The following is a 25753-nucleotide window of genomic DNA, read 5'->3' as shown; positions in this document are numbered from 1 at the left end:
GGTGCAAAAGATCAGTTCCACACATGAAGGTCCAGTTAAACTGATTTATTGTTAATCATGCCTATGCACAGGAATATTCTTAATTAACGGTTAACAACTGTTTGGATTTAAATAAGAGCCAATGGAACTCAAGGGAGGCTGGATTTAGTTCGCTTGTGGCTACATAGGGATTTTAGGCTAATTCCTCTTTTAACTCCTCCCCCAGGTTCTGCTACTCCTTCTCCTACATGAAACACTGTTTTGATTATTTTGAAATGCTGCTTTTTTAACCCATATATGCTGTGAGGTCCTTAACAAAATTGTTACTTAAGGAATAATACTGGTAAGAAGATTAATTTATTTCTAATTAAGACTAACAGGTGGCCTCATAGCATTATTTAATGGAAACAGTGCCAAGGAAAATATCTCTTTTTGTTCAGCTTAAACTTTTCATTTGTTAGGAGCTGTAGCTTGTCCATATAAAGCAGGTCCTCTTAACAACCATTACTTAAAGTTAATTAATTTTGCACTTAGTGTGTCATTCTAAGTTGGTTAAGAAAGTCTGAAAAGAGATGGTGGAAATAGATACAGTGGTATACAAACCTGGGAAAAATACGATGGTGGAATGTGTATCATTTTTCACTTTGTACCACTTTTCTTTCAAAATAGGCTATAAGTTACCTTATCTGGAAAAGAAAACAGTTCTGTCATCTTATTTTCCTACTAAAATCATTTGAATCTTTTTCTCCTTTCTGTCATGAAGATGCACAATAATAATTGATTCATCTCTTTGGTCTATGAAATTTTAAGAAAAAAATAAGCAGCTGTTTGCTATATAATTTTATCTTTACAACCTGCCATGTAGCTGAAAAACATGAGCAATTCTGCAACAGTGTAAGTAATGCTTCAGGGTGTGCATTATTTCCTTATCTGGTACAACATAGGATTGTGATGTAGCAGTAGTTGTAGCATGAATTGTTTACTTGTGCCATTTCAATCCATAATCTTTCATTAGTGGCTTTCCGGAACAAATATATTCCAGAGAAGAGGAAATCTCGATGATGTGGATTTCCTGTTTTAATAGTAGGACGGGAACATCTGTGTGATCTAGATCTTAACTGTATGCTTTAGTTTTCAAAAGTAAGAAGAAATTGAAAGCAAAATTCAGCCATTAAAAATTTAAACTAAAAAAAATAACCACTTTGTTTACAGGTTAGGATCAAACTTTGGGTTATGAAATCCTAGATGAACGATTGAGGAAATCCTAATGAAAATACCTGCATAAAATGAGTGTTCTTAGTCTTTAATAGTTAGGCCAGACTCAGAGAAGGAACTGGAGAGAAAAAGTGTATGACAGTAGGGAGAATTTGGAAGCGTGTAAGTTCAATTCCAAAAGTATAACACTGAATCTGAAATGATCAGGCGCAAAAGGGGTGGTGTTAGAAGCAAGGATTGAGGTTTCTGGGTTGAAGGCAATAAGAGGCTAATAAAAAACATTGCTTCCAGCAAGCTCTTGGCTCGCTGTCAGCATTTAAAGTGGTTCCCTCCCAGATTCAGCTGGCAATTTTTTTTATTCTCAAGGAGCCAAATTCACGGTTTTACATGTGTGTAGTAACATTCCATCAGGGTCAGCGAAGCTTGTCTAAAAGTGGAAGGGCACAATTTTATTCAGTTTCCACTCCAGAGCCTTGGCCCCTGGAGAATTCTGTGGTCTTCTGTTCATTTAATTTGAAAGAATGTTAAACACTAAACAGAGGAAGATGAAGAAACCAAAAGCTTTTAAAAAAGAATTTAAATCCATTTTTCTAAATCTATATCAGAATGTGTAACTTTGAGAATTTGTGCCTATACTTGTCTCCTTTCCCTCAATTTTCATTTTTGTACTGTGAGCCTAAATATAATGCTTGTCTACTTATTAATCTTAGTAAGCCAGTTCTACCGCATTTTCTGCTGGGAAGCAGGATAAAATTACCACAAATAGTTTGTTTTTTAAGTAGTTTTCGTGCAGTTGTCAGAAATAAAATATTTATTGGCCAGGGAGAGGGAGACTTCCTGGTAGTATTAAGACATCACTTGTATCCCACTTAACTTAAGTTTAGGAGTTTTGGAAGTTTAGAGTTTGTAACTAAGTCTTGTCAGCCTTTTACATCTTCAAAAGGTAAAATATGAATTACAAGTCCCACTTTTCTTTGTCCTTGATGCCATGCAGAATGCAGCCCTACTATTAATCTTCAGGTGTTGTATGTTCTTTACATTGCAGATGCTTTTCAACAAGTAAAGATTGTGATAATTAATTTGTGCAGTGGTATACTTAAATAATGACAAACAGCAACACTGTAAATTTTGGGGATTCATTTTTAGGTCCTTCCCCATCCAAAGTTTGTTGGTCAGTTGCTGATATACTGTGTGAATCCAGGGGTACCCCAACAATATACCTCTCTATCATTAATCTCCTGAGCCTCTCCCATTTGCTTAATCACTTACTGCCATTCCCATAACTGACATGTCACAGGCTACTAAAAAAAATGCAGAATTAAATAGCTGAATTGATCAGTTGTAAACAGCAATGACACTAGGCAAGAAAGGAGTAAGTATATCATCATTCCAGTGCCCACATTAGTCTCATCTTCATAAATTAGCATCCCTTATTTGCTCACCTAGAAATTTTTATTTCCAGGATTTTGTTTTTAAAGGTGCAGTTTTATAGCACTCTTGACTATGTGGTCCAGCTATCAGTTTGCCGCTGCTTCTGATTTTGGAGGGGACATTAGAAGATTCTTATAGACTGATGTCGTGAACTAATGTTACAGGATTTGAGATAAACATGTTGGTAAATTTATCTGTTTTATCTGATGTGTGGCTTATACTTAATGAGGCATATTCAGAGATGAAATTTGTTTTAGCAGAATCAATTCCATGGTTTGATCTACATTATTGTGATAGTATGACTAATTGATTGTACACTTACCTATGATTATGTGCATAATGCATAGTTCTGCCAAAGAATCTCAATATAATATCATTTCATGTACCTTGTTGGAGATTAAATAGGAAATCTTTAGTTAATTTTAAATTAACTAAAATTAATTAATTAAAAATAAATTAACTCCTTGCATTGGAGCAGGACCTATTTTACCAATATAGATTTTTCCATACAATTTAGAATCCTGATTGCACACATTATTATTTATTTATTTATTTAAATTTGTTTGCTGCCCATCTTGCTACAAAGCCTCCCTACATCACATTTTTTGGCAGGACTTGGAATACAAGTCTCAGTACTCAGTTTTAATCATACAAGGAAACAGGATGCCTAATGGGTATCTGCTATAATGCATGATATTCCATAGATGAAATTCTCTTTCAGGGAACTTTTACTGTGAAACATTAGAGCCTTAAAGTAATTACTGTATGTGGGGAAACTCACTTCCTTATCATAGGAAGATTTTGGGGTAGGGTGGAGAATCTAGCTCTTCCTTTTCCTCTTTTTACCAGATTACAGCTATGTTCTTGCATTTGAATTTGTAATTGTTAACAGGATGTGGAGGACATTTGAGTTCTCTTTGAGAAACCACAAACACATTAGCTTTGCAGTTTAGAATTAATCTACCTTCTGACTTTATCATACTGTGCCTCTATTGCTGACTCAGTGTGGTTTCCCCATATATATGACTTTTTCTGGCTTAGACAGTTATGTCTTTTTTATTTTCCAGTGTTCATCCTTGATTAAGGAAATTCCATTGATTGCAAACACCCTATGATAAAGTGACTTGAATTGTTTTTGAGATGGAAAACAAAAATTAATGTTACTGATTATGAAGATAACAAGTAGTCTTTTGGATAACATATTCCTATCTTTTTCCAACATAATAAATCCAATCTGGTTAACATTGTAAAATTACCACTGAGTAAGGACTATTTCTATGTTTTCTTCTGCCTCCTTCTCCATTTCATTGGCTTGAAGCCACTCTCTTTTGGTCAGGAATAATGATTTGTACCAGTCTTGTGTTTTGATAGTTAACGGGTTTAATAATAACGGACTTAGTGTCAAGCTCTTTGGTTGTGATTATATGAGAATTTATTTTCTATCATCTCAACACATATTCAGGGGCACGGGTAGTACAGCTGGCTTTTATTTGGGGCCTTAAATGTGCCTTTTATGGGCCTTAAATGTGATAGTTAATGGAACTTCATAATTAATGTTACAAACCACTGCTACCTGTCCTATATAAATCAACTTTTTCCTTTTGAAATTTTAATTTCCTTTACAATGATTATAAGTGATTCTTCTTTATCACTTGAAATTAACAAAGCTTGTATTCAATAACTTCTAGCTATCAAGCAATATTCATTTTCACTTACTACAGAATCATATTTAAGATAAATTTATTTGAAAATAATGATTTTTCAAAATTGAAACAGTTGAAAGAGCTATAACTGAATTTTCACTTGTTTCAGGATGATCCCTGTAACTGCTAGTTTTAAAAGGCAGAATACTTACTGAAGATTTCTAATTCACGATTAATCAGACTTCAGATCTTTTAAATGCTGGTGTAAATATATTTGGAAAACCAAATATACCAAATCTGAAATCTATAACATCAAATCTATTGAACATTATTACTTGTGCTGACTATAATTATAGTGGACCCTATACAGTGAGGCTGTCGTCATCTTAGCAATGCCTAAGGTCAACACCCATTGGCTGTCTTTCCCTCCACCGCTGTCACCACCACCACATGAAAGTCATGCAACAACAACAAAATAATCACATCTGTTTTATGGAAATTTGTTTTTCTACTTCACATAACAGATGTCCTACCCCTTGGGTCATTATATTGTGTATAACAGCTTTCATTGTAGATAGCTTTTTTGGGGTCACATCAGTATTGAATTCACAAGCTTATCAGATTTTTTTATTTGATACATTAGTTATGTTAATCATAATAAATCATAATTGAATAGGTATTTGGATGTAATGCCAAACTTTGACTTGCATTAAATAAAGCCTTGAGGCTCATAAGCTTCCATTTTTCCTCTGGCCTTCCAGTTTGGTTAATTATAACTCTGGTAATTGAAATAAGACACATTTATAAAATATGCTTTGAAAGTAACTCATTTTTCCCGTAGTTAAAACTAATCATACATGGTTAAGTTTCCATGACCTAGAATGCTACAATTAAAACACAGTGAAAACGAGTATTTTCAGACGCCTCCTAGCCATTCTGTTGGGGTTAGGGCAGAGTTCAAGCTCTAATCCTGCTGCAGCTTATTCTTATAACATAAAACTGTAGTTAACATCACAGCCAATCTAGTCTTTCTTAAAATTAAACCATCTTAGTTATGTGTGTGTGTATTTTAAATCATATTTTGCACATCCCTAGAAGATATTATCAATCTGAACCTTTTAAATATATAACATAACTTCAGTAACAAAAATGCACAAGCTAATCTTATTAATTGACTGTGGATATGCACTGAATACTTTATCCTTTCTCTAACAAAAGAGAGTTTTTTAAAAAGAAATTTCCATTGTGAAAGTCTTTCATTAGAAAAATGGTCAAAACAATGGTTGCATTCTACTATTCTTCATATATACTTTGTGTAGTGGCAATAAAGTAGATTCCAAAATAAGAGTGTTCTTCAGTTTATAATGTTTTAGGTGTGGGTGTGTCAAGTGAGGATCTTGTGATGGGTCAGGTGTGAATCATCAGTGAGAGTCTTGTGATGGGGAAGTTACATCAGGTGAGGGTCATTAGGAGGTGAAGTGCCGGTTGTGGTGGCTTGCGTGAGTTGGTTGAGGATCTGTGCTGTCTCTTGTTGGCTGTGTGGTTGATTTGTATTCTGAGAGATTCATCGGCTGGTTGTAGGTCAATATGTCTGTGGATGGAATTGCTTGTGGAGTGCCAGGCTTTGATGAACTCACAGGTGTGGCAGGTAGTAGTGTGGCCAATGATTTTTGTGTTGCTCCAATCAAACTGGTGCTGTTCAGTGTCAGTGTGGATAGAGGATTTGGCGTTTGACTGCCAGCTGGTGTTTGTGGATCCTAGTTTTTAATTGATGTGATGTTTGTCAATTAAATGTGTCAGGTCTTGGAAGTACTTATAATTTCCTTGCAAATTGCCTGCATCCATTTGATATGGTGGATTTTTGTGGGGCTAGAGTGGTCTGCCATGCAGCAGGGCATTCATATTTGGGGGGGGCATCCATTCTGGTGGAACATGGTTCCAACAATGCCAAGCCTAAACTCAAGGAAACACAAGAGTATTGCAGTGTGTTCCATGCCATGATGTGCTGCTGCCTTCGCCTCCTCTGACGCTAATTCTTCCACTTATATTTCTCTCTTTGATTTAATAGAAAAGCAATAGATGAAATGCAAATCACAATTTATGATGGATATATCATGTTTTCCAAACAATTTTATTAAATATTCAGGCTATTCAAGCTACAAAAATCTAAAAAGTGTGCAAAAGAGGGGAGGAAAAAAGAAAAAGAAAAATAACTTCCTCCTTTCATCCCAACAAGTGCATACAATTTATTTCCACCTATTAGATTGCAACTTACACTCACTCTCTTTACTGCATATCTCATCTCTTAACTAACGTTATTCATTCCTTGTCTGCAAAAGTCCAGTAAGGGTTGTCAGATACAAGAAATTATTTTAACTTTGATCAAATTAGCCAATTTTATATTCTTTCCTAACCTTTTAACTATCTTAATTTTTAACCCTTCAAATAAAATCCTCCATCTTAATTTCTTCCTATTGTTTTTTATCCTTCTTCAGAAGATCTTTCAAACCTTAGTAAATCTGTTTTGTTAATGTGATAAAGTAATTTGTTCTTTTTGGGGAGATCAGTTCTCAGAAAGTCCTTCAAAACCTCCATAGATGTCTTTTGTACATTCAGTAGAAAAAATATGTCTCTTCCCTTCCCTACACCTCCTCCCCCTACCCCTTTTGTGTAATAATTGTATATCTCCTTCATTTACAACTTCTATGCATGGCACTGAAGCATCATCTATTTCATTTGAAACTCTTAATACATCCGCTTTTGGAATCCTTTCTTTCTACATTTATTTCCACGTTCAAGTTAATTTCAGACTTATCCAATGCATCCTATTCTTCTTCCATTGCATCCTTTATCAGCCATTTGCAAGAGTTTCAAAGACTTATTTGTCAAAAATCTTCATATTTTTTTCATGCTTTCCAACAAATAGCTCACTATTAGATTATTTCCTTACATTCTTTTGTTATCCTATAGCTCCGCCTAGTGTCCAACTCTAGTCCAACTCCACCTAGTGTCCAATTCTAGTATCCAACATATAAAGTTCCATTAGCTTATTTTGGCTAGGAAAAAAGTAAACAATGCCACTTTCTCACGAGAAGAAATCTTCTGAAAAGTTAGTTATAATTCCAAGTCCATCTGAGTTCTTAATCCATTGTTAAATTGTTTAAAATCCATTTTCTAAGCCCCTTTTGATGACTAATTCAGAAAGCAATATTTTTCAAAAGTTTTTAAAATTACTTTAAACATTCTTTCTCTAACGTGAAGGCAACTTACCCAGTGAAGGCAGTATTACATTATTCTGAAGAGTATTAATTTTTCTAAACCAGTGGAGGAGGGGAGCACAAATAAAAACTGATTAAGAATTCAGATTCAGTCAATTTTAATGTCCTCTAAAATGGCTGCATTAAGGACTGTGAGCAAATAGGGTTCCTTCCTCAAATCCCAGCTGCTCAATCCAAAAGCAAACTGCAAAAAGAAGATTCCTGCAGTTTACTTGCAAGAAGCTGATTTAAGGAGTCATACAGGCTATCTTAAAGATCTCTCCCTAATCTGGAGAGAATTTTGGCAGCCAAAATCCTGCATCCTGTACTGATCTCTGTCATAATGCTGTCCCACTGAAAAGTAGATATTTAGCTCACTGTGGCTCTCAACCAGAAGTCCGATAAAGGTACTACGTTTGACTCATCTGAAATGGCTTCTGTTTTAAGGAAATCTAAATAATTTTCCCTGCGCTTTCAATTATAAATATGATAGATAAGTAACTATTAGCCTTGTGATGTTAAAGTCTACTGTCATGACAGACTTCAGAGGGAAGTCAGTAATTTTTTTTTGTGATTGAACTGAAGTATTTTTTGTATTTCATTTGACAGAAGATGGGCAAAAATGCCTGATTTTTATTTATTTATTCCCTTATATTAACCATTGCTTGCCATGTGCTTCTTGTACAAGAGTTTATTTTCTCTACTGAGCATAAAAAATAAAGTTTATGTAAATATAAATTAATTCAAATTTTAGGCAAAATTGTGGGCCTTTGTATGTGCATTAGTATCACTTGCTCTAGAGAATAATATTCATCTATTAATTCAGCAGGAATTAATAAAAATCCCCAGACTTATTTTTAAAAGCAAATTTAGTATTACCAGCATGCCTAAATATTTTATGCAATTTTTTGAGAGGGAGTGGCTGATAAATACAATGGAAAAATAATTAGAAGAGGTTCTACTATATACCAGAATGGAAGATTGAACCCTGCAATTCTAAGCATTTCCCAATCTCCTTTTCCATAAAGCATTTTTAAATTCAGAATTAATTTGGAAAATCAATCAATCAGAATAGAGCTGGAAGGGACCTTGGAGGTCTTCTAGTCCAGCCCCCTGCTCAAGTAGGAGACCCTATATCATTTCAAACAAGTGACTGCTTAAACACCTGTAGTAGTGATGAACCACCCACAACTTCGGAAGGCAAGCTGTTCCACTGGTTAATTGTTCTCACTGTTAATTTTTCTGTCAGGAAATTTCTCCTTAATTCCAGGTTGTCTCTCTTTTTACTTAGTTTCCATCCATTGTTTCTTGTCTTGCCTTCTGGTCCTTTGGAAAATAAGTTGATCCCCTTTTCTTTGTGGCAGCCCCTCAAATATTGGAATACTGCTGTCATGTCACCCCTAGTCCTTCCCTTCTCTAGACAAACCATATCCAGTTCCTGCAACTATATTTCATATCTTTTAGCCTCCAAGCCTTTAATCATCCTAAATGCAATCTATAATTAAACTTGTGCTAAAAATTAGGTGTCAAATACTCTAGGTAAATATTCCATGCCCCATATTGCAAAATACTTTGCAGAATTGCTATAGAATCGTATAGAACAAGGATTATAAACCAGCAATGATGATTAAAAAGAATTTGTAGCTACATTGTACCTCAGAATGTTAGGGATGGGAAAGTTAAGAAGTGATAAGTAGGTAGAATTTTTAGGTATTTTACAGATAATATGAGTAAAATATCAAACAAATTAGCACTAAGGAATTAAGCAAAACTAGAAACCAAGAAATTAAAAGCATCTACAAAACTACTGTAGAAAAACTTTTTTTTAGAAAATAGTTTTAACACAGAAAGCAAATCATCATTTAATGCACGCAAGAAAAAGTTGTAAAAATTGTTCTTGCTTCATCCTTCAAATAGCTTGGTACAGCACAGATACAATTCTCCCAGTAATTTTATGCAATTAATCTTTCCTTCCTTGAAAGCCCCTGCTAGATGTTTAAATGAAAATGTTTTTTCTAGTGGCTTTAAAATACATTCTAGTATATTTAGGTTATATTCTCAGATAGTATCAGAAGCATAATTAGTATTGAAACAGAGTCATTCAAGTAAGTTGAACAAGGACATGGTACATAAATAGGTTACAATTTGGTGTTTTAATATAGGTTGCAATTTAGGTTACATGGCCTTTCAAGCTAGCTGAGCAAACTGCATTTCTTAAAGTTATTTTGTACTTTTAACAGTAATATGAATATTACGCTTATTTCATTGTTGCCATTATAACAGAGAAAAGTCTTTCTTCTGAGGCCTCCTGATATTAATATTCTTTATTTGTATTTTTTATGACTACTCCAGAAAGAGGCAAACAAACAGCTATTTAAGCAACAGTTGATCATAGTTATGTTATAAATTCTTAAAAGTATTATGCTTTTATTAATGCTTTCTAGTAACTGAAGCAAAGCTTATGTTTTAAGAGTTTTAACAAAGCTTTTTGTTGCTTAGAATAACAATCAGTTGTATTTTGATAATAACTTATCAGCTTATTGTAAAGCTTTCCTTTTTACGTGCATTACAAAATGTATCTACATAATAGGCAGAGGATTTCCTTATACTGAGGCAAAATGGCTGTGCAGTGTTTACAGTTTATCAGACTGAACATTAACAATCTATTTGAATGTTCATGCATGCTTAGTAATTGTTTCATTAGAGTGAATAAAGTATGTAACTTGAAAGGAATGCATAATAACAAATATGGGGTTTACTGCTGTGAAGCAAATTCAGGACATAGGGTTCAAACAGTATGTAAAAAATGTATATAATATACATTTCAGATAAACTTTATTAACAGACAAGGATTGAACTTGGTTACTTCATTTAATCATTCATTCATTCATTTGATTTATACCCATCTTCTTTTAAATTAATATTGACATTGGAAGTCACATAATATGGAACCTACATTTTGGAAATGTTTTCTCATTCGAAGGGATTATTTTTTAAAAAATAATCTTCAATCTTTCTGTAGTTTATCTACAGAAAGTTACATTCTCAGTATTGTTTATTTTAATGTCCATTTACATTAGATGTGAAGAGTGTTTTGCTGTTACTGGCTTAAATGTAGCCAGGTTTAGCCATTCTTAAAGAGCATTTGGAAATTTCAACTGGTGCAGAGTGCGAAGGCACAGGCAGTTCTTGGAGTCCGTAGAATGACCCATGCATGTTACATCACTGCTTGGTGAGCTACACTGACTGTTCTGGGTGCAATTTATTCCAGGTGTTGGTTATTATCTTTAAAGCCCTGCATGGCATGAGTTCAGGTTACTTGAGGAACCGTCTCACCCAATGGGACTCACCTGCACTGGCAGAGGGGGCATGCTGTAGAGCCTGACAGTTGAGGAATTCCAACCGATGGGGTCCAGGAGAAGCTCCTTCTTTGCCATGGTTCCTGCCCTTGGGAACATCTTACCTTGTGAGGTGAGATTGGCTTCCACCCTTCTTACCTTTTGCAGGAGCCCGAAGACTTTGCCAGATTGCTTTGGGGATGCCACGAGGGAGTTTCACACTGGAAGTCATTGATGAATTATGAGGCAATACCACCACCACCACCACTACCCTATGCTTTCTGTTCCTTCCATCTTTTAACTATAATTTTATCTTGATTGGGATTTCTATTTCTATTGTTTTAGATATATTTATTTGTTGGAATTTTAATGCTGTAAGCTGCAGCTGTTTTATTATGAGATGGACAGGAAATACATTCAATGCATAAAATAAAAAGTTGCTGTAAAAGTATTTAAATAAAACGTTCTAGGATTAAAGATACAGTAAAGGATATCTTTATTGGCAGTATGTTCTTTAATTCTCCAGTGAGCTGTTCCAAACATCCAGATCAGGGTTGTACTTTCGTCTACGATTCAATAGGCTGAGCAATCTGAGGACACTCCCCCTTGCTGCTTGTTCCCAGTTTTAGCTCAGCTGGTCGTTTGAGCTAGAAGTGCATTCCTGACCAGGAGTCAATGGGAAGCTGCTATTAATTCATTGACAAGCCTTTAGGATTTGAAAGGTCTTATTTCAATGTCTTTTTTTCCTTCTAAACCGCTGACAACCGACGGCCATTATCAGCTGTTCGTCGGTTGCAGCAGGTCCTTATAAGGACTGCAGCGGCACGAAGAACGGGAACTCAATTCTGCTGCTGCAACCTCGTGATTGCAAGAGGCTTAACAGCTAGACTGACCTGAGCGAAAGAAGTGTCTTTGCTCCTTGGTGCTAGCGAGCGCCGAAAGAATAATCTTTATTCTACACAGCCATACTGGGGCTCCCAAAGAAACTGCCCATACAGTTTCAATTGCATGCTGGCAGTTTAAGCAGCTGGTGCCATTTTGAATCTGCGTTTTTTCTTTTTCTTTCCCACCAAATTTCAAAAGAATGACTAAGGTGCCTTCATTTTAAAAACTGGTCTTTAACCCCAACAGCTCTGCTTTGGGGAAAAGCCCGATTGCAAAGTGCATCATTTGTTTTTTTACCAAGGCATACAGAAGCTTGACTAGCCTCTGGAATTATTCTTCAACAAAGGTTCTTATCTGGCACCGTGAGGGCAGTTTACAATTTGCGCCTACGCCATTGTCAACCTGCGCTCTTATACTGTTTTTTTGATACAAAAGATCACCTTCTCAGTGAGCTATGAGCTAAAGGGTTCATCAAAATTTCCCCCCATCAGCTAGGACAGGTCATTCTCCATTTACCATTCTTGTCAATTTTTTGGAATTTTATTTTAATTTTACATCTCAAAAAAAAATATTTTGGGGGGAACAAAAAAATTGCGATTTTTTTTTTATTTGAATACCTACCAGGCCCTGACTCATATTAATAGGAGTCACTGCCTGCATTCCAGTGCAGACTCCCTGGTGGGCAAATATCTGTACCCCAGCAAATATTTTCACAGTAAACACACCTGTAATTTGGGCGTGCAATGGAGGAGGAAGGCTCAAATTGTTCCAGCAAGTCAGGATCCAGAATATCAGCCTGAACGATGACATGAAACAATTCTAAGACCTCGTGGGCCAAGAAGACTTCCAAGGCAGTGGAAAAATATGAAAAACACCACCAGAAAGCACTGGAGAAGCACCTGGAGAGGAGCCTGAGAGAGGCAGAGAAAAACCGGCAATCAGCCTCCCCAGCAATTGCAGTATCTTCTCCTAGGCCCATGTCAGTCCCACCTTTGGATTTTTTGGTCACTGCCAGAGGCGGTAACAACTTGAGGGCCCTATCTTGGTCATCAACAGGATCACCTGAGTCCTGCGTTTCTCAGGCCCCGGGACCAGATACCGGCAACATGACCAACTCAGTGTACCCTGTAGCCATGCCAACAGGGGGTCACACTTACCAAAACAAGAGGCCCAGACTGGTACTGGAGGCCACCTTCACACCAACTGCAGCGGGGCTCCCTGTAGAACAGTGATCTCCTCTAGACATTCCCCCTTCTGTGCGATTCTGGATGTCAGAGGAGATCAGGCAGGGCATTGCCGAGGGTGTGCAACAGACCTACCAGATGAGGTCTTGGATGTCAGGACCTATCCATCATCAAGGGCAGTCTCAACCTATGCAACTCAAGGCTAATCCACCTGACTTCCAGGTACCACCCCAACCTATGCACCCTATAGGGCATTTAAATCAATTTCAACCACAACCTCACCCCACGCAACTCATTGGGGAACAGTTGGAGGGCCAAGACCTTTATTCTTCTGTCTCATCAGACAACACTGATTCCTTCCCGTCAGAGACAGAGGGCCAACTTGATAAAGACATGTCAGAGGACAGCCTACATTCATGGGGCTGTTCTGTCTGCAGCTTTTCAAGTCCTTGTTGTTCAAAGCAAAAAAGATCACACCTGTCCATGCCATCAGAGGCTGTCTTGAAGGAGGGGGAGTCAGAGAACTTATTTTTTTTCTGAACCTATCTCAGAGACAAAAGTCATACCAGTTTCAAAGATGTTCGTAGATAGGGTCAAGCAGCAGTGGGCTTCTACAGGCTCCTATCCCAATCCCATGGGGTATGATAGGAAATTTTACAATCTGGCTCATGAATTGTCTGGGTCGCTTCAGGCACCAACAGTTGATGAACCAGTGGTGATCCCAAAGAGTTCGGGGTGGAGAGCGATTCTAGACCTGAAACATCTGAACCACTCCCTAATATACAGGAGATTCAAAATGTGTTCCCTGCAATCTATTCTTCTAAATCTTAGGCGGGGATACGTCTTGATCTCAGTGGACCTGGCCGAAGCATACTTTCACAAAGGTGCTGGTGGCCCCAACAGCACCTCTACGGAGCATACCAATTTGTCTACAATGCTATTTAGATGACATATTAATACAGCCCTCATCTCGCCTGCAGGCGGAGACAGATCTACAAATCACTCTCTGGGTCCTTCAGGACCACGGTTTTTCAGTCAACCTGGACAAAAGCCATCTAACACCTACCACTCGACTTTTGCACCTGGGCGTTGTAATCAATACAATGACAAGTGACGCCCATCCATGATCCACATTTTTAATGCCACATGGAAGATATTTTGCAAGTGGTACAACAAAAATAAGTTAGACCCTGCCTCAGTATTGGTGGCAAATGTTCTAGACTTTCTCCAAGAGGGATTAGATAATTGCCTTTCTCCCAATACACTCTGTAGGCATGTAGCAACCCTACCCTCAGTCCTCTCCTGTGATGGAGTCCAATCTCTTGCTCACCGTCCAAGAATATATCTTCCTATGTGGGGCCAATAACTTAAGACCTCCTGTGGTCCATAGATACCCCACCTGGGATCCGAATAAGGTTCTTACCGCGCTCACCAAACCACCCTTTGAACCTTTGAGGGTTATCAGTCTCCACTTTCTAATCTATAAGGTGGTTTTCCTGGTAGCTATAACCCCTGCCAGGAGAATATCTGAGCTAGCGGCTCTCTCGATGAGGGAAGTCCTTTGTGTCTTCCACTTGGATAGGGTGGTTCTTTGTCTAGACTTGACCTTTATACCCAAGGTCCGTACTTCTTTCCACTGAGCACAGGAGTTGATTCTTCCCAACTTCTTCCCTAGACCGGCTCATGCATTAGAGAGACAATGGTATTCTCTAGATGTGCATAGGGCTCTCCACATTTATATCAATAGGACTGTCACTCACATGAAGACAGAGGCCCTATTTGTCTCATTTCAACCCTCCACCCTAGGGAGGAAAGTTACAGCTTCAATGATGGCAGATGCTCAGAGCCACTATTGCAATGATATATGAACTCCAGACATTACCGGTGCCCAGAGGGATCACGGCACACTCCACCATGAGTGCAGCCATATCAGCGGCTTGGGCGACACAAGCCTCTATCACAGAAATTTGAAGAGCAGCAACGTGGTCTTCACTGTTGCCCTTCATACAACATTACAAACTGGATGTTTTTGCATCAGCAGAACCTGCCTTTGGAAAACATGTCCTGCAAAGGGTTCCCACAGTGAGGGAGACTCCAAAACAGATGGAGGCCCTCCCATAAGGACATGCCAGCTTGGATATGTTCCTGACCTGGATGCTTGGAACAGTTCATTGGAGAAAGGGCGTTGGTTCTTATCTGATGCACCCATTCTCTGGGAACTGTGAAGAGCATCCAGCCCCACCCAGATGACCATCTGGGTCTGTTCCTGGTCAAGCACGATGGCAAGCAAAGAGCACAGCGAAGTAATCTACAACTTCGACGTTGCCAAAACGGGGGACAAACAGCAAGGGGGAGTGTCCTCAGTTCTTTGCTCAGCCTATTGAATGGCAGACGGAAGTACAACCCTGACCTGGGTGATCTTCACAGCTCCCAGAGAATGGGCATATCAGGTAAGAACCAACACCCTTTCTCGTGAGACCTTTTGACCATAAGATTGAAGTGGAAAATGAGAGTGTAGACATTTGCTTTACTGCAGGGTTTCCCAGCAGCGGGCAAGTGAGCAAGCATTCAGAGCTGTATTTGTGCAAGCGGTAAATGTGCATACAAAACCACCACCACCCCACTGGTGCCGGTCTGCAGAACCAGAAAGATTGGGGACCACTGGTATACTGGTATGTAATTTTATTAGACAAATTGCACAATTTTATCTCCTTCAGTTTATTTTAATGTACATTACAGAAAACATATTTGCATTAGAATAGGAGGTGAAGTATATATGGAAAAAAAATCTATTTAATCTCTTTCATAAACTAATTCTATAAACTATTTCAACCTCCCCTCCAAAGAATTGGCCGTTATTTTATTCATTTACTTTTATTTTATTTATCAAATTTATATAGCAACCCATCTTGCAAATATGACTCTGGGCAGTTAAACACATCTTAAAATAACCATAAAAAATAAGAAAACATGCATATAACTAGATCAGGTCATTACGATTGAATATATATATATATATATATATATATATATATATATATATATATATATATATATATATATATATATATATATATATATATGCGAAAGCCTGATACACATGACAAAGACGAACCCAATAAACGAGTTAAATGAATTAAAACTATAATGGAGCATACTTATAAAATACCTTCCAGTGTTAAATTAGTCATTCACTGCTATTACAAAAGCAGCTCTTTGCATTTGAGACAGAGATATGATGCTTGATTTGTATCTTCTTTACTGCAGTACCTCAAGTATTTATAGTCTATCACTGTTGATAGGCTTTAGTGATTTAAGAAACAGTGAATAGCATGATTGTTGACTAATATCAGTCAGATCTTAACTGAAGCCTTCTTGTGCCAGAACACTTGGCATGTAACATTTAGGCTAGTATAGTTTCATGCTAAGCACTCTCTGTCTGTCTGTCTATCTGTGTGTGTGTGAGAGAGAGGAAGGGAGGGAGGGAGGGAGAGAGGGAGGGAAAGAGAGAGAGAGAGAGAGGGAGGGAGAGAGGCAGTGCGACTGTGAAAAAAAGGATTGGTGACTATATTAGCTACTAAGTTAAAAATCAGATTGAGCTTCTTAGTTATAAAAGACAAATTGGAAAAGGCTAATTGGTGTTTTGGAAGAGTAAAGATTTAGATCGAAAAATCATGAAATATTTTCACTTGTTTGTTCAGCTCTGTTTTTTTAATATGCTATAAATTAAAGCACTTCCCTCTTCTCTATCCATGCACCGTCCCTAATAAAACTGCAGTCCAAACTGGATGCTTGAAAGAAGCTTGCTTATTCCCTACACTACTTTTCTTGTCTTGTTTTACAGCCGGCGCCAGCCTGAAAAAACTAATTCAGATGCTTCCTTATTGGCATTAACTTCCCAGGCTTGGCTTTTACTGAAGAATTTGTAAAAAGGAGCAGCTGTTTGCCTTTTCTAGCTGAGGGTGGGGTTTTTTTTTCCTGTTCCATTGCTGCTTTCTTACTGGCTGAAGCAAGGAAGGAGGAAGGGTTAGAATGAAGTAAGCTATGAACTCTGTGAATGTAGTTGGACTAGTTTTTTGAGGAGGATAGGAAAGAGAGGGTGAGCTATCAAGATCAGCTTCCAGTTCTCTTTCTCTCTCATCACCACAACACCCCTCTCCCCACTTCTCTTTCTGTCTCTTTTGAACATGGTTGGGGATCATTGTAACCACAGCAGTGAAAGACCTGTACTTTCTCAAACTCCCAAAACTGGAATAAGTTGCAAAATGGTTCTACAAGCAGTAGGAAAAGTATTAAGGTAAACACGGTTTATACATTTTTTCTTATATATCACTGTCTTATTCTGCAGTATATGTGGTACTAATTAATTTGTGGGATAATCTGCCCCTTTTCGATACTTAATGATAAAACCACCATTGATTGAATCAGACTAAGGGGGGAAGCAGATTAAGAGGGCAGGAATGCAGTCTTGATACCTCGAAGAAATAAGTTGCAAGAAAGTTTTTTTAAAAAAAAAAAGTTAATTAATGCTCCACATTTAGGAGAAATAAGTTTAGTAAAGATGACATTAGTTTAAACAGCTTGAATTTGTCCCAAATGTTTTCTGTTATTTAGCATTCAGAATCAAAAGTGGAACTTACCTTTCAAGCATGCTGATGTTTAAATACTCCGTTTACAGATGCCACTAACATGAAATGAGAGAAATAAATTGACATGTTCATATCACAGTTAATCCTTTCTAAAGTAAGTTCTGTTGCATGCAGTGTCTTATTTTTGAAAATTGACTGTTAAGTCTTTCCTAAAGACTTTCATTTCTAATGTTTTTATTTATAAATGTATAGTATAGCCAAAAACAGATTTTTGGAACAGAACTTATATACCCAAAAAAGTAAAAGAGATGAAATGATAAAACATGCTGAAAATATGTATTGATTCATAGAAAGTTGGGCGAATGTACTTGCCCATTGTGATTATACAGAAAATCTTTTATAGATATTAAATAGAAAATACTTTTCAGCAGGAATAAATCTTACTTAAATCAAATGCTAATGTATTTTTAGACATAGTGTTATTTATTGAGTGGTAGTTTTTTATTGTAAAAAATCTTGTTTTGGTCAGGTTTGAGTAGGCTGCTTTTATGTCAATCGGTGTGAATTGTTAGAATGTCATCTCTCTGTGTGTCTATTTGTGTGTTTCTGTGTGTTGGGGAGAGGGTATGGCTACTGTGATTGCCACGTGACACTATGAAGATGTCTCTTATATTAAGGCTTTTTGGGGTAACTGGATAATTTCTTTGGACCTGGATTTCTGAAGCAGCAGGCAGCTTCTAATTTGTTTTATTGCTATTCTGAGATTCAGTACACAACAGTAATGTCTGTAAAGCTACAGTACTCCTCTTCCTCCTCCTCCACTTTCTATTTCAACCTGTAGTCTTCTTTGATTGATAACGGAGGAATTTACATGGCAAAACTATAACTCCAACTTTGTAAATTTGGCTAAAATGTATACACAAGTTGCTCTGGAACAATGCTAATAAATGTAGCTTAGAAAATCAAATATACATTCATAATTATATCATCTCTGTGTTTTAGAAGTTAACATTTTTTTAAATTGCTGATTCTTTCCTTCCCTGTTTATGGTATTTATGGAAAGGACATGGATTTATAATAAACATATTTTTAATCCATGTGGGTAAGTTGAAATTAACATATTTTCCTACAAATCATAAATTTTAAATTGTCACCAGCTGCATTATTTCCTGTATGAAAGTGACCGACCCTGACTTTTACACATAGTAGCTATGATGTGGCAAATGGAAAAAAATAGCAAACTTGCCAGTTATAAAAGGCACCATAATTGTGAATATAACATTAATGGCTTGGCACAGAATATGATCATCTTACAGGGAGCTAGATGCAATGACTCTGTTCTGGGGTGGAGCTGTGGTTAGCCTGATAGTGTGGGCTGCCTCTTTTTTATTTTTTTTTGCCGAATCAAACTCCAATTAAAAAAGAAGGAAAAGATGATAGCATCATACAGTCATTGTATCCTTTTTAACTACCAGACACGTAAAGTTTGCATGTGTGTTACAGGTTCATTAAGAGAACCTTAGCCTAGAAAATACATATTCCAGTACATTATAAAAAAGAGATGTTTGATTTTTCTTTTTCTTTCTTTCCTCTTCAATATTTAGGAATTTGGTATTCTGAGATGCGTAAGAAAAATGGCATAATTCAAAATGAGGCAAACATCATAGCAAAACAAGAAGAGCAAATGAATCAATAGCAAAAAGCTTCCAGCTCTTGTGTTTGCTAAGATATATGTAAAAACATGAGGGTATGTTGTGAAATCTTGGAAGTCAGAGGGAAAACAGGGTAATCAGCAGCAAGCTTTCAACCCCTGTAGACAGTCTTCCCTTGACAGAATAAAATCCAAGAATGAAGGAATCTTGAAAACGTGCTTATGGGATTTAATTTATATAAGTAACTGAATTCAACTTTTTTGAATCACCGAATTTGAGTGCTCTTGATATAGAATTTGTGTTTGTGTGTGTTTCTGTAGCCTTAAGCAATGCGTATGATTAAATCAAAGAAAAAATGTGGAGAATTTCTTTAGTTCATTTGGCTTTTTAAACAGGCAATGGAACAAATTACAAACTGCAATTTCAAATGTGCCCAGATACTCAAATAAGATACCAGTAAGATCAGAAAGAGACAATTTTTTGCCGATTTCTTTGCAGTGCTTGGAATAATGAATTAGCAGCATTGATGGTACAAATGTTTAAGAGTTCTATTAGAGCAAATAGACAGTAATCAAAGTATTAGAAAAGGGGCACAAGGAAACAAACATATATGGGGCCCAAAGAATAAATGCATAAATAGAATTGGTTAATATTTTATAATCTGATTCCATCCAGATGTGTCATAGACGATTCACAAAATTCTCAGACAACATGTCTATTACCTGGAAGGAAATAGTTTTGACTATGAGTGTCAATAATGGTAGATAGTCTCTGCCAGTAAAATTCAAAATAATTTTAAAAATGTAGATATGTTGATTTAATTATTATCATATTGTTTCTTTTTGAGGTTCCGTTAAATTGTCATCACAGAATAGACTTCTGAATCTGAAAATAGGCCAACTTCAATAGAACAACCACACATTAATTATATAAAAGTTGGAATAAGTTGCCTTTGTTAAAGCGTTTGCTAAGAGAATTAGGGAGAATTAGGATCAAGAGTATTCAGTTATTTTTTTATGCAGTTAAAAATGTCTCCATCCCAGTATTTATATTTATCCACTATTACTAGGACATTTTTTTCACCTTTGAACCACCTTTTATTGAATGTTAAGTAGCTGTAAATAGTATAGTACTGAAACAGGTTATTTCTCTGATATTGTGGCTATCCATTACATTATTCAGTTGCAGAGTCTTATGGGATTTTATGAAATATTAAATTGCCGAAGTCTGCTGCATTGATTAAATAATTAGTATAGAGTAGAGCAGATGAAATACTATGCTTGCAATAAATTACAAGCAAGTTGTTATTCCATATCTATTTAGTTACATGTCTAGCTTTGTTCTTGATATAATAACATTTTTAATGAATGCAACTTCTGCCTCCTAGAACTTTTTCCCAAAATAGAAAATTAGAAATAATATGACAGCATTAGCAATCCTGCTGGGTAGTTATGTCCAGGCCACAATCAATTTTATAGTAATTTGATGTAGCAATTTAAGATTATAACAAATCTTTGTTTAAGGAATATGTTAAATTTTATTTCTAATGGAACATCTAATTTCTCATTCACATAGCAAGAAGCTTAAATAAAATTCTCTCTTTCCCAGTTTGATTTACTGATTAATACTGCTAGAAAACTAATAATATAGAAACTTGCTTAAACAGTATTTTTTTTTAAAAGAGCAGATCAGTGGGCAAAATGTAATTTGGGAGTTGTCTGAACTATTTTTATCATGTTCTGTTCTTTTCTCAAACTTTCCATTTGCCCAAAATAGTTCAGCAACCAAAACATTCGACAGAGCAAATTATTGTCTGCATCTGGAATTCTGCATATTTTAATCTTTCCAAGTTAAAATCCAATTGCCTCTTATTAGAAATACATCAAGTAGTATTTACCTCACTGGTAGAAAATTGGTAGAAAGGTAACATTTATTTAAACTGATGAAAAAAGTTTCAGCAAAGTTTATGTAATAGTTGTGCATGATGGATGGATGTATATTTTATAATTAAATTACATATTTTGCTTCAGGAAGCTCATCTATAAACTTATTAAATAATGCCACAAAAGTGTATTTGTTTTTGTCTACATCATGGCTTGCTTGTGATTCCTCTTTTTTTTTTTTTACAAAGAAAGAAAATTTGTGGACTACTAGAATAGAAGGCATGATAAATTACTGACTACCCAATCCCTTTTTGTACATCCTAGAACTGCTTGGGGGTTGGGGGGGATATCCAAAATTTGATAGTTCACTGAAGATAAATTGATTTTTCATAATGAATAAAAGGGTATAGTATAATAAGCCTCTTTAAAAACAAATGAATGAATAATAAAATGAACAACCCTCCTTGCATGCAAAAATATTTCTGGAAATTTGTCTACTTGAGTGATATCATTGACTCCATCAAAGCTTAATGAATAGAATAATGCCACAAAAAGATTGTGTGGTCATGATTATTGAAAGATTAGCTACCCCTTCTCTAACCTTACAATTTGAGTGCCTTAGAAAGCCACTTAAAGTTTTTGCAAGTATATTCAGGTCTTAGTGCTTTAATCGTTTTATAAAATATATATTAAAGTAATAAACACAGGTATATATTAATGTAATCTTATACCATGTGTATATAATACTAATGCAAATGAAATAGTAAACTTTTTAAATCCTATTGTTTGGAGTTCTGACCTTTTGCTGCCCTGATGACTGTCAAAAAATACTGGCCCAATGTGGTTATTTTACAGAGTAACCTGGAGATTTCATTCTAAAATGCTATATTTGTTGTAGCTAAATGATTCAGGTATAAATTTGTAGAAGTATTATTTGATGCTTCAAAAATTCTTTGAAGAATACACACATACAAAAATATAGCATTCTCAAAAATATTGGAATCAATATCCAATAATATTTATTTGAAGTAATACATGGACTTTGTTCTGATTCAGAAATTAGTCTTGATTTAATTTTTGAAAAGTGAGGCACAAAGGATAGAATTGCCCTCGAAAATAGTAATTTTCATAGGAGCTTCTAATTTAACAAAAATATTTTGTGAAAATTCTTCGTAACTATTACTCTTTTAAAACTAATTGCATTTTTAAAAGATTATCAGGAGTTATCAATTAGGGAAGCACTTTGATACTGACAAAACAATTTTTCTTATACTGTTTTCCAGTGAGTCTCTCTACGTCAACTTCGTGGGGAAACATAAAACTAACAGTCTAGCAAAATTTAGCTTTCCAATAATAGGTTGTGGTTTAAAATGTAAAATGTCTTTGTAATTATAGGAAATTACTTGCCTCTAATACAGTTTTTGAGGCACCACTGTTCCCAATTGCATCTACCAATCTCTTTGGTCCGGTAGGACAGTTATATTCCAGATTTTGTCTATTAAGAAGTGTGGGGCCCAAAAAGAGGGTTTTCTCACTCTTTAGAAGACAATTCACCCAGAGTTAGCATGGTCTTGATTCTGTCAACCTTTCACAAAGCTTGAAAGACATTGTTTTATCTCTGGGCATGAGGGTCTGGGAGGATTTGAAGCCTGCAATGGCTCTTACTGATTTCTGTTGTGGTTTATGTGCATACTGTTGTCTTTTTATTGTTTTATGTTTTGTGCTGTTTTTAAGTATTGTTAGGTACCCAGCAGTGGTGGGATTCATTTTTTTTTTACTACCAGTTCTGTGGGTGTGGCTTGGTGGGTGTGGCAGGGGAAGGACACTGTAAAATCTGCAGTCAGAGGTAATATTTGTTGGTTCTCTGGGCTCCTCAAAATTTCTGCTACCGGTTCTCCAGAACTAGTCAGAACCTGCTGAATACCACCTCTGGTACCCAGTTTCATGCATTTGAGATGGGTAGTCATACACACAAACACAGAGAGAGAGAGATTGTTGTGAATGCAGTATGTATGCTGTACACTAGGCTCAGACTAACAACCCACATTCCCAGATAATTTTATGAAGATAGAGTGGAAAAAAGTCAGGGCCAGAATATTCCCTGTAGCCTTTCATGAACTTTGGAAACTTGAAGAAGCTGAACACCAGGAAACTGAAACTGAATAAGCCAGGGAGTTACATTAGATTTTTTTATTTCTGTTTTTGGTATAGTAATTTTACTTTAGTTTTAACTCTCTGTACATCATTAATTTCATAATTCATCATTTAGGTTATATTCATGAAAATAATGTTTTTTTTATCTTTAAGTTCAATAATTTGAACTTTTCTCGATCTCTTGTTTCTGAAGTATTAGAATTTAACTAGAATAAAAGTGAGGGCTGTTTACATTGCCATGGAATAACAAAACAGAATGTTGTAAGTTCTGAAAAAGAATGAAAGTGAACAATAAATTTAAGATTTTGCAACCTTATCAGCAGATGGCATTTCCCTGGCTCCCCTTACTTCGACTTAAAAAATAAGCAGAGTCAGGCACTTGGATGGGAGCTCTTCGAGGAATATTTTAGCTACAGGGTAGAACAGTATGTTGATAAAATGTCACAGAAGAAAACTATATCATCCTTCTTCCGCATTGCTGCCAAGAAAATTGCATCAACATGGAGCTCGACTTGAAGGAAATTTTATCTTTACTTTTAAATTATCAAAATACTTTCAATGAAATTCCTTATATTTCTAAGAATTGTGTAAGTTTACAAATCCTTAAGGCAAACCAGCTTTTAAAATATTTTATAGTATGTCCGGAAAGATAATATATATTGATAAAATGAAACAGCATACTGTTTAATAGAATGGATTGAATCTAAGGAAACAGTATTGCCTTGTCAGTCGTCCTGTCAGAAAATTCAAGGCTCCTTCTGCTTTGAATGCCAGTCTTATCAAGCCTATGGCCAACTTCACTTTCAGGTGTTGTTTGATAATAGGTTCCTCATCTTATCTAGTAATGGATTAAATATTGACAGATGGTTAACTCGAATATCCATATGCTTCCAGCAGTTTTTTCATATATTGGCTTCAGTATACAAATGCCAAAAGGCCAACATAGAAGAGTCCTGTTGCTATAGTCACAAGGTGAATGAGACCAGATGTGGTGGGGAGATATAGAAAATGTCTGAATTTGCTCTGCTCTCATAAAACAAACCAATTTGCTTCAGTTTGGAGCTCTTTTTATCCCTAGTTGGCTTTTCTGGCAAGACCAGGCAAGTTTCAGCTAAAGACAGACCTATTACTTGTTCTTTCACTCCAGGGAATTTAAACAATAAGATGGCTGATCTCAGCTGACATGTTGTGCCGTGTTGAAAATATTTACCCTGTAGAAGACTGTGGAACAGAGAACATACATTCTGAGAAGTTGAGCTGTCTTGGATGGAACAGGGATTAGTAATAAGTGAAGAAGGTCATTTTTTGGTCATCTGCATCATACTGTAGCATCCTCATGGTATTGGGTCTGTAGATTTTTGTTGCAATTATGAACAAAAAGATAACCTTTCATACATCCTGTTTTAATATGATTATTCTCACTCTTTCCAGTTGCGAAGTTTTACTGTTTGCAATTGACCAGTGTGTGAACTTTTGTTACATCACAGCTAAAGTAAATGGTATCACCATATTGGACTAGTCTACAGAATGGCATTTTTTAAAATATATACCTATTCAGATATTTAAAATATTATAACCTATTACATAAATTATCACAGCCAATAAGTTTTTATTTGTTTAAGACAGACAAATCTTTGGATTTAAAACATCTTGTACGATTTCTCAACTCATTTTTAAAGCCAATAAAATTTGCTGCCTGATTGAATCATGGTGTATTTAATATAGTTTCAATAAGCAAATGTGCAAACCTAATTGGGCTGAATTATGCATAAAAATAAATGCAAAATGGGCAGCAATTTATTGCCATTTGATAATAGTTGTAGTTACTACTTTAAGGGAAAAGAAAAGTAAGTTAAAAGATGAGTAAGTTTATCAATACCTAGATGGTATAGCCATCTTTTCCCATTTTTTCAGAAGCATTTTCTGTTTCTGAAATATGATGTATGGTATCTCGCTTTAAACATTTGCTTGACACCATAGGTTCTTGTAAACAGCTCATTGGCTCTTGTGCACAATCCTCTGGCTGTCAACCTATGTATGATTTTAAAAAGTAGAATGTGTTTCAGTGCAGAATAAAGGGGGATCCTTAAAGCATTATTGTCTTTCAATAGGGACCAACTGTAGCCCTTCATAATGGGAAAATAGGTATTGGCATCTGCTTCTATCTTCATTAATATGTAGCTATTGATCAGCATATGGGCAGCATGCTTAGTGAGAAATGGCAATGGGATGTAAATCTCTTGAGGTGGTATAAATTAGTTCTTTTGCATTAAAATAAAAGTGAATTATTTCCCTGCTAATACTTGCACAATAGTATATTTTGTGTTCATGTCTTTCCCATCTTGTTTCCAGAACATTCTAGTAACCTTTAATCCAGACTATTAGCAGTATTTCCCAAGGATGATAGAAGTTGTAGTCCAAAAGATGATATGTTGGTAAAGACCAACTTGTTAGTTTGAATATTAAGCAGGCTTTGCCTTCATTTTGCATCTTCTAACATAAGAGCCCGTATGTAACAAGTTACATTATTATGGTTGGCAGCA

General features: G+C 35.9%; 1 protein-coding gene across 4 annotated transcripts in view; it reads left to right on the top strand.

Annotated features, from left to right (window-relative positions):
- The window catches only part of MOB2 (MOB kinase activator 2), a 126929-nt gene that overhangs the window by 77553 nt on the left and 23623 nt on the right, over positions 1 to 25753 (top strand). The window contains exon 1 of one of the 4 annotated variants that reach the window (XM_026706591.2): positions 16998 to 17229. The exons of the other annotated variants lie outside the window; for them this stretch is intronic. Within the exon in view, the coding sequence (XP_026562376.1) occupies positions 17120 to 17229 (110 nt within the window). The 5' untranslated portion in view covers positions 16998 to 17119. Of the gene's footprint in view, positions 1 to 16997; positions 17230 to 25753 lie in introns of those variants that run through there. 4 annotated transcript variants of the gene reach the window in all.

Source organism: Pseudonaja textilis, chromosome 1 (genome assembly GCF_049901715.1).
Source record: "Pseudonaja textilis isolate UNSWEBS1 chromosome 1, rPseTex1.2, whole genome shotgun sequence".
Lineage (NCBI taxonomy): Eukaryota > Metazoa > Chordata > Lepidosauria > Squamata > Elapidae > Pseudonaja > Pseudonaja textilis.
This window is presented reverse-complemented; position numbering and strand designations above follow the sequence as displayed.